Source organism: Canis lupus, chromosome 23, assembly GCF_011100685.1.
Source record: "Canis lupus familiaris isolate Mischka breed German Shepherd chromosome 23, alternate assembly UU_Cfam_GSD_1.0, whole genome shotgun sequence".
NCBI lineage: Eukaryota > Metazoa > Chordata > Mammalia > Carnivora > Canidae > Canis > Canis lupus.
In genome coordinates this window covers 49,601,316-49,614,836 of record NC_049244.1, presented here as the reverse complement: position 1 = coordinate 49,614,836, position 13,521 = coordinate 49,601,316, and the positions used below count along the sequence as shown (strand labels likewise).

At 37.8% G+C, this 13,521-nt stretch overlaps 1 protein-coding gene across 1 annotated transcript in view; it reads right to left on the bottom strand.

Annotated features, from left to right (window-relative positions):
* Positions 1-2,691: 2,691 nt before the first annotated feature.
* Positions 2,692-13,521, bottom strand: part of MME (membrane metalloendopeptidase) — a 90,916-nt gene continuing 80,086 nt past the window's right edge. The window contains 3 exon segments of the mRNA NM_001289066.1: positions 2,692-3,670; positions 10,945-11,021; positions 11,350-11,445. Coding sequence (NP_001275995.1) covers positions 3,571-3,670; positions 10,945-11,021; positions 11,350-11,445 — 273 coding nt within the window. The 3' untranslated portion in view covers positions 2,692-3,570.

Here is a 13,521-nt window from a genome sequence, read left to right as displayed (position 1 = left end):
CGTTCGCAGGCTCCTCTCTTCACCTGACTAACCAAAAGTCACATCCGTTAGCCCAGGGATGATGTGCAAAGGCAATTTTAGTTTCTGCCTAAGTCATCTGGTTATGCCTGTGACTCCTTATAACATTTGGCAACCTTTTCACTGAACTTTTGCAAAGAAATCAGATCAGAAAGCTGGTATCTTTGGAAGAATGGAGATAAATAAGAAAATATTGGTGTAATAGTTTATATCATTCACATTTAAAAGACCTGATTTGAAGCCAGCAGCAAGTGTGAGATTGCAGAAATGAAAGTTCTGTTTGGTCTTAACATTTTTTGAGACATAAATGCTGTGGAGGTTGACATGCGGGACAGGGGAGGCTGGATTAGGCATAAGTAATACTATCAAAATGTTTGTTTTTATTTTGTATTTTTGAGACTGGAACTGATAAAACTTTCTGAATTTCCATCTTTGACAGGGTGGAGTTTCATTTCCAAACTAACAGTTATCTTTTACTTGGATAACTCCATCTGTGACAACGGGAATAAAAGGACTTTCGAGAAAACCAGTAAGAGCAGCATTGACCCTAACAAGATACAACTTCAGTCCCTGTCCTTTGGACTACAATGTGGTCTAATTGGACTCAGGCATTTACATGAGGGTTTGGAAATTATCTTACCCAACAGTTCTTAACTGGGGAACAGATTACAAGCAAAGTCTCTTTCTCTCACTGAGAACTACTGATAGAATCGAATTTTCTTTTATTTCAGGTGGGAAAAGAATGACCCAAGAGAATGGATCAATGCCCAAGGTCACTTCGTCATTAATGGCAGGATAGGACTAGAATAGAAGACTCTTCTTCCAATATAGCAGCCTGTCCACCTTATACCCAGAATTCAGATGGACATTGATTGCAGCATAGAGGCTGACTCCTTAGCTTTGGTGTTGAGAACGTCTTTCTATCCTCATCCCTTGAGGATATTGGCTCCCAGCCCTTAGTGTCTCAGTTTCTAAACTCTTTCCTTGACCAGAATTCAGCCACAGTGAAATTGGGTTTATGTGTGAGATTACAAGTGGGCCTTACCTGATGGAACAATACCGAATGATTGAGAGTGGTTGGGAGAGACCAGTACAACTCAGCAACCATGCCATATGCAGTTAATAATGTCCTCGTGTGCGAGAGGGGGAGTATCGGTCTTTTCACTTTGGGGTATTCCTTAGTCCCAGGAAGTTTGGTATTTCTAGACCTAGGAGAGCCAGGCATTAGAAAGGTTTTTTGTTTTCCAGAAAATTTCACTCAAGTCCTTCCGTAAGAATGGGATGTCTGACATTTTAAAGAGTAAGGAATCTAGTGTCTTTTTATAATTTGTACTAGTTGCCCTTCTGCTGCTCTGATAGGATAGAAATGACATGATTAAAAGATAGTTGTTCCCTTCAGAACTGGACGCCCCTATTGCTCCAGCCACCAATATTACTTACAAGTGTTTTCAGTTTATTTAAGGAAATATGCCCAGAAGTATACTTCGAATTATCCCTAATAATGGTGGTAGTGAGATAAGAAGAACAAGATAAGGATATCCATGGCTAGTTTTAAAACTATATTTTCAATATTTATAATAACTTTATGAAATATTTATAGAAATGAGCTCATTAAAATCTCAAAGTAAAAAAAGATGGTATTATGCAAGTTTGGATGCTCATAACTGCACCATTTGTAACAGCCCCAAACTGGAAATTTCTCAAGTGCCTACCAACAATGGAATGGATGAACTGTGGTGTAATCACAATAGAATATTATAGAGCAATGACAAGAAAAGATCCACAATCAAATGCAACAATATAGATGAGTCTCAAAATGTAACACTGAGTGAAAGAAGCCAGACGCAAAAGAAAACATGCTAATTGATTAAAACTGATGTATGCTACCAGGAGTCAGGGCTGTACTCGTCCGTGGAGGAGAGAAGGGGTGGTTGGAAAAAAGGACTTCTAAGGCACCGGCAGTGTTTTGATTCTTAAAGGTGCTGGTTACAGGGCTGTGTTCAGCTAGAGAGAGTTCACTTTCTGAGCTGTATACTTACATTTAATGGAACTTTTGTGTATATACTTTAATGACTTTTTCAACAAAGGTAAATGGGCCTTTTTCAAGAAGAAAACCCGCACTCATATTTGGAATAGAAATTCCTAATTTTCATTTTTGTTAGGAAATACAAGGATTTTGGAAGCACGCCCCTTTTGTAAAATGCCAATCCAGTAATGAAATTAGCCAAACCAGCCAAAAGGATGGGGAAAGAGAAGAAAAAAGTCTCAAGAAATGAGTTCCTATCAGGGATGAGACAGTCCCCTCCCAGAACTCTATGTGAGTTAGGATTTTAGAAGCAGGTCTGTCCGGGGAGGGGAGGCCTCTCATCTATCTTCAGAAATGCACTTTCCAAAGCTAGACAGCTGGCACAACAGGCTTGGTGAGTAATGAGCTCACAATTTCAATTTATTATCAAAAAATTTCCATCAGATGACAAACCTGAAAAGATACGGAGATGCAGAGCTACAGAGATGCAATATTGTCCTTTTATCCTAGCCACCTCAGGGACAGGGTTTATTTTGAAAGTCCTGCCTGTAAACCACAGGTCTCATATCTTTAGACAACTGTCCAATGGCAAGTTTTAACCCAGACTTTGTGCTTAAAGCTTTTTATCAATATGATTTATAAGTTGAAAAAGTCTCAAATCTTCATCTGTACATCATTTTACAGATCTTGGTTCGTAACTATTTATCTCTGTCGGAAATGTCAATATTCAATGATTACCTATAATAATAATTACTTAGTCATAAATGTAGTTAATAATTAAATATAAAAATTATTATTTATACATTACTACAAATCTCTTAAAAAGGTCAAGTTTTGAGAGAGAGCAAGAACAAGAAATTGCTTAGAAAATTGCAGGGAGCCTCAAGAACTTCAGTATCCGTGAAAGCAGGTACAATGAAAAACAGTTTCAAGACATTCATTTTAGCCCTAAGAGTAGCTTAAAATAAAATGATCTCATAATGAATAACTGGTGATCGGCAAAATTGGTTTAAAATTACATTAAGTCCCAAGGCCCCAACATGTATAAGAATTCTTTGGAAGAGTTCTGTAGGAGCGGAAATGTTGCAAATAAACGTAAAAAATAAGTAGTTAGGCTACGTGTTTTCAACCCTCATGCCACTGCTGTGTTTGGAGCCAACCGTATGCTTCAATCTCTTTAATCTCCCTTTGATTAGCAATCCCAGTCTACATCAAGTGGTTAACACTGTTTTCAAGAGACGACATCAAATTGGCAGATCATATGAGAAACAGAAATGAATGGTAATATCTTTAGAGATCAAGCATTATTTACACAGTGAGAAGTGATTGGATAGACGCCAGACCCCCCCCCCCCACACCTTTTCCAGAATAACCTAACTTCATTTCTAATATGATGCTCTCTCATCTCTGTGCACTACCCCCATGTAATTACAGTGACTTCTGTGTCCCATTTTCTCTTCCTCAGGGTCCCCCATTTCTGTGGTGTTGGCAAGTCTAGCCAAGGGCTACATTGCTTTTTCTGAAGATCACCAAACTCGGCATTTCTTTTCTGGATTCATGTATGAATTCTTGCGGCAATGGAAGGCCTCTGAAAACTCAGGGGAGTTCTGCAAAGTCCCAATAATCCTGTGAAAGAAACAAAAGTCACTGTCAGTGTTCGATCCTTCTGCCCATACGACGTAGGAGCTCTACAGAGTTCCTCTATGTGAGCCTATTGAGGGAATTTGGAAGTCACAGCTTGAGAGGAAAAAAAAAAAAAGTTCTACTCATTAACAGGATTTTTAATGGACAGGTAACAAAGGACAGGAGTTCAGAGCACAGGTTTTGAAGACCGTCTGGCTTGAATCCTGGTTATGAGTTGTATTTATCTAGCGTTTCGGTGCTTCAGGTTCCTTTTCTGTAAAATGCATATAATAATCGTGCCTGCATCTTACGGTTGTCACGGGGAGTTAACTCATAAACACCCTCTGCATGTTGTAAAATAAATAATTCACATTCCGAATTGCAGTTGTTATAAGAAGGGTTTGGTCAAAGATAAAATCCTGATTTTTCATTAGATCTTGGAAGGGCTCAGACAGTAACTTAAACATAATAGACTTTAAATAGATACGTGTTGATTTGATCTAATAAGGAAGATCATTATTTTCTTTCTTTTTTCCAAAAGAAACTTCACAGATATCAGAAACTGGATTCAGCCGGAGTAACTGGAAAGGACTGGCAAAAAGTCAATTTCTTCTTATCTCTGACCCCAATGGGCAAAAACAACACTGTCCAACCCACTGTCGGCACCGAGCAGTATTTGTGGGGAGACCTAGGTCAGGACAGTGATGCGGAGTTGATGTTTTCACATCCACCCCAAACCAGCTCCTTCCCTTCTCTCCACCACACCCACCTTCGGTTGGGAGGGAGGGCAGGGAGGCAAACAGACTAGGGAGGTGGGAAGCCCTCAAGCAACTGGCAGGAGAGTATGTTCCAATTACTGAGATCTCTGTACGTGGCAGGTGTGCTAGGTATAAATATTTGCCCTCTTATCTCCTCTAACCCATTCTCCACATGGCTGAATGATCTTTAAAATTTAAATCAAGTCCCCTAATCCCCTTGTTTGATGGGGCTTGAATGAAATTCACCCTCCTTTCCATGGTCTCCAACATTCTGATGTCTCCGGCCTACCCTCCCGGCCTCCTCATTGTACGTTTCTCTTCGTGTTTCTCATTAGGCTCAAACGACACAGACCTACGTTCCATTCATCCAACCAGCCGATTTCTTTCCCTCTTCAGGGCCTACTGCTCCTATAGACCCCACTCCCTGGAAAGATATTGCCCGGTGATGACATGATTTACTCCTCCTCAGCCTTCGTGCTTCTACTTAAATACTCCTCTTCAGAGGCTTTCTTCAAATAATGTCCCAACTAGGTCCTCCCACCTGTAGTAGTCCTATCAGCTTGCAATGATTTGTTTTTCTTTACTTCCTGACATTCACCACGCTGTAACCTGAGGGCACAGCTCTGTGCATCTCTTGTTCCCTGCTGCCCCCCGCCCCCCACTCAAGTCCAGCACAGTGCTTTGTATATTGTAGGGCTTGGGATATACCTACTGAATAAATGAGCCTGTCACTGGTCATGGTGATCACAAGTATAGGAGGGATGGGGCATTATAAAGAAAAATACTGGTTAGCATTTTTGTGTTTATTTGCTACTATGGACCAACTATGAGAAAAGAAAGCAAGCATTTCTTTTCCTCACCCCCATTCCAGGAAAGACAGATCCATATCTAATTTCTCAAAGGCTGACTTCCTAACGTGTCAACAATTACCACATCAACTATCTCTCAATCCTCAATATCACAACTTCCGTATCCTTCGGGGAGAATGTAAACTTTGTGTGTGTGTGTGTGTGTTTTAGTATTCCTAGAGGAGTCCTAAAGATTAAGAGATATCTTCTTGGTATGGGAGTGTTGAAGTGGGGTGGGGGCTAGCGCTGGGGAATTTACACCTATTAGTCCACCTGAGATGGAGAAAGCTGGCCTCCCCAGTGCTGAGGAGGGGCCCGGTATTGGTGGGTTGTGTGAGTGACCAAGACGTGCCTCCCACACTGAGCAGGGCCCTGAGAGGACCTCTGAAAGGATGGGATGTAATGTGGGGGAGCCTAAGCATCAGGAGCAGTGGTTCCTGAGGCCCTTACCCACAACCACCAGAAGGAAATGGAGCCACCTGATTTCAGATAGAGCCCTTGAACTGCAGGCATAGCAGGAGTGGCCACGGCAGACAGGAGATGAAGGCTAATTCCCTAATTTCTGGGTCTTGGGATTCCTGTATGACTCTAAAATGGAGTATACTTAAACTACTAAAATTAAACTTCTTACCTCTCTGCTTAGGGTGGGAACTTGGAATTGAATTAATTTTCTAAAATAATAATAATAATAATAATAATAATAATAATGTCTTTTCTTAAATCTGAAGGTTCAAGAACAAATTCACTTGATACTTGGTCAAAAATGGTCATATATGTGGGAATAAAAATATTTTATTTTTAGTCATCTCTATACCCAACATGGGGCTCTAATTCACAACCAACCCCAAGATCAAGAGTCCCATGCTCTACTGACTGAGCCAGTCAGGCGCCCCAAAGAATAAAAAGATTTTAGGCATCAGGTGTTTGTATTAGTCTTTAAGTTCCTAGGCTCATAGACTCTGAGACAGAAGCTTTGATTTATTTAATTTAATCCCCTTTCCACTTGAGGAAGCCTTATGTCCTGGCTTAGTGACAGTCATCATGGTGGCCTGATGGTTCCTCAAATTGAGCAGGAAGCTCCCTGATGGACAGGGAAGGCATCTGAGAGCCACTGACTGGAAGAGCTGCACTTTTTTGTTTTCGTTTCAATAAACTTTTCTTTTTTTTTTGAAGAAATGTATCCTAGATGTAATCATATGGAGACAAGTACTTCAGTAAAATGTCCAGACCCATGACTTAATTCTATAGTTGTCATAAAAACATTAGGGAAATGAAAAAAACCCAGACGCCTCAAAGAAGGGAAGTCTTCACAGAGCACCAATGGCAGTTAGCGACATCGCGACACTCAACCTAATGCGCACTCAGCTCTCCATTTCCATTTCAGCTCTTCTCTTTCCATCCAAAGGCTTCACTCAGATAATTTGGTTCTGGATAATTAGGTCAACGTTATACCAGGATTTCGCTTACCTTCCCAGCACTCTAATTAATGTCTTATAGTTCACATCAAATCTTTGGATGGATGATGTAAATAATCTATTTCAGAAAGCGGTTACATTATTTAATCAAATGAATCCCTCCTCTTAAGAGTGGGGTTATATTTCACTAATATTATATAAGCGACTTACTTGAATTCCATGGTATATGAAAACTGTGCAGTATTTTATTATAACTGAAGATAAATGGCTTTTGTTGATTATTTCTTAAAGTGATTTACTTGAAATTTTACTTTATTATATAAAATATTTTATTGTACTGTTGTTGTCTATTCCTCTGGCAAATAACCACTTGTTTTAAAAACATCTGAGCGATATGGGGTTGAACATCAGGTGACCGAGAAGACTACTCCTGCCTGCGCTTAACTGGATTTTTTAATTACTAAATGAGCTTTTTGCAATTAATAGGTCTTCTGACAACCCTTTGTTCCTTCTTTTCAATGAATGACTTGGTTACAAGGTTAACAAGCTTCATTCATAAATAAACTATCTAATCTTTACCGTTAACTGTTGTTCATGATTTTGTTAATTAATGTAAGGTCACATTGATCAGCATATGTCCCACTATAAATTCACAAAGAAATAAATGTCTGAATAGATTCCCAGATATGAAGATGAACAAGTGCTACAAGGTCCACCAAGATCCAAACTGACATTTACAAAATATCAGAAACCGAAGCTAATATTTAAGGGAAAGAGAGGAGACATTAGTATTTCAGAGGATTTAGCATGCACATACTAAATCATGGAATAGTAGGGAACAAAATCACCATAATGCTTGAAAATGTCTACATAACACACTAGAAAAAATATCTTACAAAAAGGACTAGGAATTAAGCTCTGGGAAAAAATGCCTTGCTTTATTAGTGGTGTTAGTTCTATAGAGCGTCCTTTTATTCTGACTGGAAGATGACGTTGAGCAAATTAAGCACCTAAATTAGCACCTTTTCTGTTTAGGTAGCATACACACTGATATCACTTTGTCCCTTTGGACTAGCTTTAAAAAAATTATCAGGTATATATTGTTTAGAAGTATGACATCTGAATAACTTTAAAGACGCATTTGCAGATTATATGGTAAATTTTAGCAGAACGGCCATTCCAAGCGACTGTGGATGGTTAACAGAAGCTGAATTTCCAAAAAAGAAGCCATTTAAATTGTGAGTTCAACTTCTAAAACATCAAGGGGAAATGTTTTTATTTTAAATACTAAAGTTTTAGAAATTTATCTAAAGTACATAAGACTTCAGATAGGAGGAATAAAACAATTACAACTCAGACCCAACAAGGTTTATGGATTCAGCTTTATATCAAGTATATTTTGCCTTCTATTTTAATACTGTGGTATTTAAGTATAATGTTACGAAACCTCCCTCTATTTCAGAAATGTTTCTACAGAAACCACTATGCACAATTTCTCAATAGCAATTCAATGTCTATCAGTTTTTAAGGCTCTTTATAAAAAATGTTTTACTTTGTACAGCCAGGAAGCAGCCTGTTTCCAAAACTAAATGTAACCTCAACCTTTTGCCAAGGAAATCCCTTTACCTCCAGAGAAAATAATAATTTCCTTGACAAAGGGTTGGCATTCCATTTACCCTTTTTAAAAAACAACACATACTTTTCTTACTATAAATGAAAAATAGTCAAAGAGGCATCTTTCACACCACAATAAAGTTGCGAATAATTTTACGTATTTTATAATAAAATAATGTGTATTTTTACAGATAGCAAATTTTACATATTTATAATAAAATTGTTTTCAGTTTAAAAGTGAGAGTAGAAAACAGTTATGTATTTACCCACATATCATTTAACCAGTGATCAGTTACTGACATTCTGATTTATCCAGACATAAGACATAAGCAACAAAACACCCTTGCCTCTCAGGTAATAAAAATTGTTGCAAAGTCCAAGTATTTACTCATGAGGATTCTTATTCTGTTCATACTTATCTAAAAATAATCCTAGTACTAATTTTCAAACACATATATGTAATAGGCACTTCTTCTATGTTAACATTAATCCTCTTAACAACTCTCATGATAATTTAATCCTAATTTAAAATATCTAGAAACTGAGGGGATCCCTCAGTCCGGGGATCGAGTCCCGCATAGGGCTCCCGGCATGGAGCCTGCTTCTCCCTCCTCCTGTGTCTCTGCCTCTCTCTCTCTGTCTATAATAAATAAATAAATAAACAAACAAACAAATAAATAAATAAATCTTTAAAAAAATTTTTAAAAATAAAATATCTAGAAACTGAGATACAGATGTTAAGTAACAGCTTATAAATGGCAAAACCATGGGTGGAACTCAAGTGTTTCTTACTTCAAAGCTTGAATTCATTTATTTTTTTATTTTTTAACCATGCAAGTCTAAGGATGTGCTTTCTGAGCTAATCAGAATGACGATATGGGATGGCAAAAGGCAAGCGATGTATTAACAGAAAACAGAACTAGGGAAGAAACAAACCAACAGGAAAACCCTACTAGAGGCCCTACTTCTAGAAGAAGCCAAAATGAAAAGTCGAAAAAGCATCACCATATCCTCATTGGTGGCTCTGTAGTGTAGGAATAAATAGCTACTCATACTGTAGCTTTTGAGGATTTCACTAAACTAATAAATGCTAAAATGTCAACCAATAGTCATAACAATAGTCTGTGTCATTTAAAAAACAAGGCTAGGTTTTGTTCAGGATATTGTGTTAATAAGGCAGTAAGGTAGAAAATGTGTTTTAAACAGAGAAATTTTAATCCAGTATTTAAGATAAAAATGTTAATGCCCGAGGGACAAATTTTAGCTATCAAAAACATTCAATTTGCAAGCTCCATTTTCTGAGAATATGCCAGGTGTACCAGGTATTATAATAATATTACTTAAATTCATTAGATTTTTATGCACACACACTTTAGTTCATGGGGATATGGAGGGTAGAGCTTTGACCTATTGGATTGTTATCATGGTTTATGTGAACTTATAATAATTGCCCTCTGTTGTCTTCAGAATTACATTCCTGTGTTTTCACTTCTGAAGACTTCAGGAAGGAAAAAGACAACTTCTAAAAACGAAAACAGAAAGTTTCTTGGATAAACTACCATGGGAATTGATCCAGTGACTTTTCCTGCTCATTATCTAAAAAGAAGTTAATTTGACTAGTCTAGCTAGACTGAATTTACCTTGGATTACAAACGTAATGGGCATACGATAAACAGTTGTTGAGTGAATGAATTTTGAAAGAACTGTTAAAGCAAATACTAAATGATGGTGATTCCCATGATGATGAACAAGCTGAGTAAACCCTTTAATTTGTAAATGTGCTATTTTTTGTTTCATAATTGAATTTTTTTTCCCCAGGCAGTATGATCCAGGCAGTATATTTATGTCTATTTTAGGAAGGGATTTTAAAACTCAACCCATTGATTCTCTTTTGTTCTCAAACTTTTCCAACCAAGTTTCAAAATTTTAACTTTGTTTTTCAGAGTTCCTGCCTGAGAAGTGTTGATCAGTAATGAAGTGTTACTGTATGTGGGAAGGGGAGCACTAATAATTCAGTGCTAAACTGGATATATAGGGATCCAGGATTTATCATTTAAATGCTAGTTAGAGTGATTCTCTTCCAGTACAATGCTCTCTTAGATTTTCTGATCTCAGGACTTTGGACTTCTCTCAACCTTCCACTCTACAGAGCATTTTTCTCCAGCATCCGGTTTGCTCTCCGACCTCCGCTTCAAGGTACTCTCCCCTGTAGATCTGGGGATAACTTTATGCTGGAAAGCCTCTAATTACCTCTAATTAAACCACATTTCTCTTTATGTTGAATGCAAATCTTTCTTTGGAATGGCTACTCATTGGTGCTAGGCCTAAACTTTTCATAGCCTCTTAAAAACGTCTTTGTGCTACCTTTAAATAGGGCCACTATTCTCTGGCATCATCTTGGAATCCATCAAGCACTAAGCATAGGTCACATGCATTCTGAGGATAAGCGCAGTCAAGGCTATGATCATGTAAACAGGACAGTTATCCTGCTGTGTTCTGTTGATCCTATCCATGACGCTCAAAAAAAAAAACAACACCTGGATTTTCACATTTTATAGTCAGAGTTAGAAAAAGCCATTTCCAAATGTGGAAATAATGGAGTCAATATTGGAGCACCTTGACTGCTGTTCAAACCCACGCACCTGAAATTCCCTGGACTGTGAACATCTGTTTTAATGGAGTTGACGGCATACTCTGGCCTGTAGGTCCCACACCACACCTAGGGATAGGAACAGAAAAAGGAAAGTAGTGTGCTTAGGTTCAAAGATTATTTGTATGGGCAGGCCAGCTTCCTACTGCAAAAATTAAATTGGAATTCTGCATTTCTCAATAATTTACTCTTCAAATAATGTTCAGTGATAGGCAACCAGGGACATAATTACCATTAATATGAGCTGATAGTCTGTTACAAACAATGAAAATCAGTCAAGTCAAATGCTCTGCCACAACTGATTAAAACAAGAAAACTCAGCATGCAGTATCTAACTAACTATGAAATTATAACTCAAAATGATTTTCATATCTATCAATCAAGAAAGGTACAATACCTGGGCAAAGTTGAGGAAGAACAGCTGTTTGTGATTTAGGTCAAGTCCAGGAAGTAGTTTTTCTTCACCGTTCTTTTTAACATAATTTTGATAGGCCTAGGCAGTTAATGAAATAGAAACATGATGTTTATCATTTCTAAATTTATGTATAAACCTGAGCAAAAGACCATGCAGTCCAGTAATTAACCTTTTATATCAGGATCACCATAATAATGTATTTACACACGGCAACCTACAACTATTACATGGATTAGAAAGAAAGCCAGAATTTATTTTACAAATGCTCTGAAAATGTCAATGGTCAATAAATGTCAGTTGAATGGATGGATGACTTAAATAAATTATTAAAAAAATTATCTAAATGTTGTTTTGTAGGTAGACAGGTAAGTCTAGCCAGTTGGAAGAATGGGTTGCCAAGGGAGTTAGTCTGGAATTGCCATATTTAGTTCAGTTACTACTCTTAGCAAAAAAGATTCATACCAGACTTTCAATGATTCATGCCAAAAGTGAAAGGATTCCTTAAGAGCCCTTAAAAATTAGTATCCTATGATTCTAAGAATAAAGATGAGCAATTATTGTGGCACCCTGGAAGACAGGGCAAAATAGACTGAACCTCAGTTACATTAGGAATTTAGGTTACCTGAAGGTCAGAGAAGGGTCTTAATTCTTAAGGCTTTATGAATACTATTGAACAATAGTTTTCCTCTACTAAAAATATTTAAGGAATTTATGACAAACTTTCTGACATGTGTTACTTCCAATTTAATACAAATGAAAGTGATCAATTAGATAAGCAGAAGATATATTTCATTTCCTCCTCCTTGCCATTAACATAGATTTATTGAGTCTCTATTATGTAAAATGTTAGGAACATGGGGAAGACCTGAGCCTGCTCCTTTCCAGAAAGCTTACAATCTAGCAAGGGGACAGGGTATTAGATGTTATGATTTCATTATAATAAAATATTTGCACACTTGTAATTTGCTTTATTATTACAAGTCTAAACTTGTCTCAGGTGAAGCTCTTCATGGAAGTACCATCATCCCAGATTTTGGCTGCATTTTCACATCAATGATTTTTAATCTGTCTGAATATTAGAATAATCATGGGAGTATTGAGAATGCCAATGTCTTCTACATCCAGGCAAGATGGAGTGAGAGGGATTGGAGTTATCTTCCTACTGAAACAATCAAATGATGGACAAAATATCTGAAACAATGGTGTGCATGGCACTGGAAATCAGGCAAAAAAAAAAAAAAAAGAGTGATTGCTCTGACATGGTAAACAAATAAAGTATTATTACCATAATTGCCCCAGCTTATTGCCTTAAGCTTTTCCAGGGTACAATCTAAAGAAGAGAAATTTAGTTGGAGCCTAAGGGACTGTCTGAGTTGAGGAGAAGGAGCTGAGAGTTCAAGGACACAAAGAACAGGGTCCTAAGGAGGAGAAAGCTACATAGAAGAGGATCTCTAGAGATCAGATGGGCCCCTCAAGTATCCAGCTGAGTATGTAGGATGCATATGAGCACAACACCAAACACTAGGGAAGGAATTATGAGAAAACATTAGAGATAAAAATACCCAGTACTCACACAGGACAAAAATAGAAGACCTCAAGATTCACAGAGTAGGATCTTGCCTCAGCATTGGAGAATAATTGTCCCTAGACTGAGCATTACCCAGTCCCACCTAACAAGTTGTAAAACCAAGGTCCAAAAGGATCAAACCATTTCTGAGGAATCTCGTTGTGTCCAAGTATAAAGCTCAAGTACCTTTGTAGGAAAACAAAAATATCTAGCACCCAAAGAGGTAAAATGCACATTGCCTGGCATCTAGACAAGTATTGCCACGCATTCAAAGAAGCAGCAATATATGACTTTGCTGGGACTCATTCTTTTGGAAAATTTTCAGGCAGTTTAATTTCCCAAGCCTCACACTTTGATCCTTGGTCACTGCCAAGTCACAGACCCTACCAGTCATCTCTCCCACCCTGCTCTGAAACTTCCCCTTTCCGGCCCAACCACTGAGGCCCTCCTTCTTCCTTCTAACCCATACATTTCTTTTTTTTTTTTTTTAATATTTTATTTATGTATTTGAGACAGAAAGAGACAAAGATAGCAAAGGAGAGCACAAGCAGGAGGAGAGGGAGAAGCAGGCTCCCCACTAAGCAGGG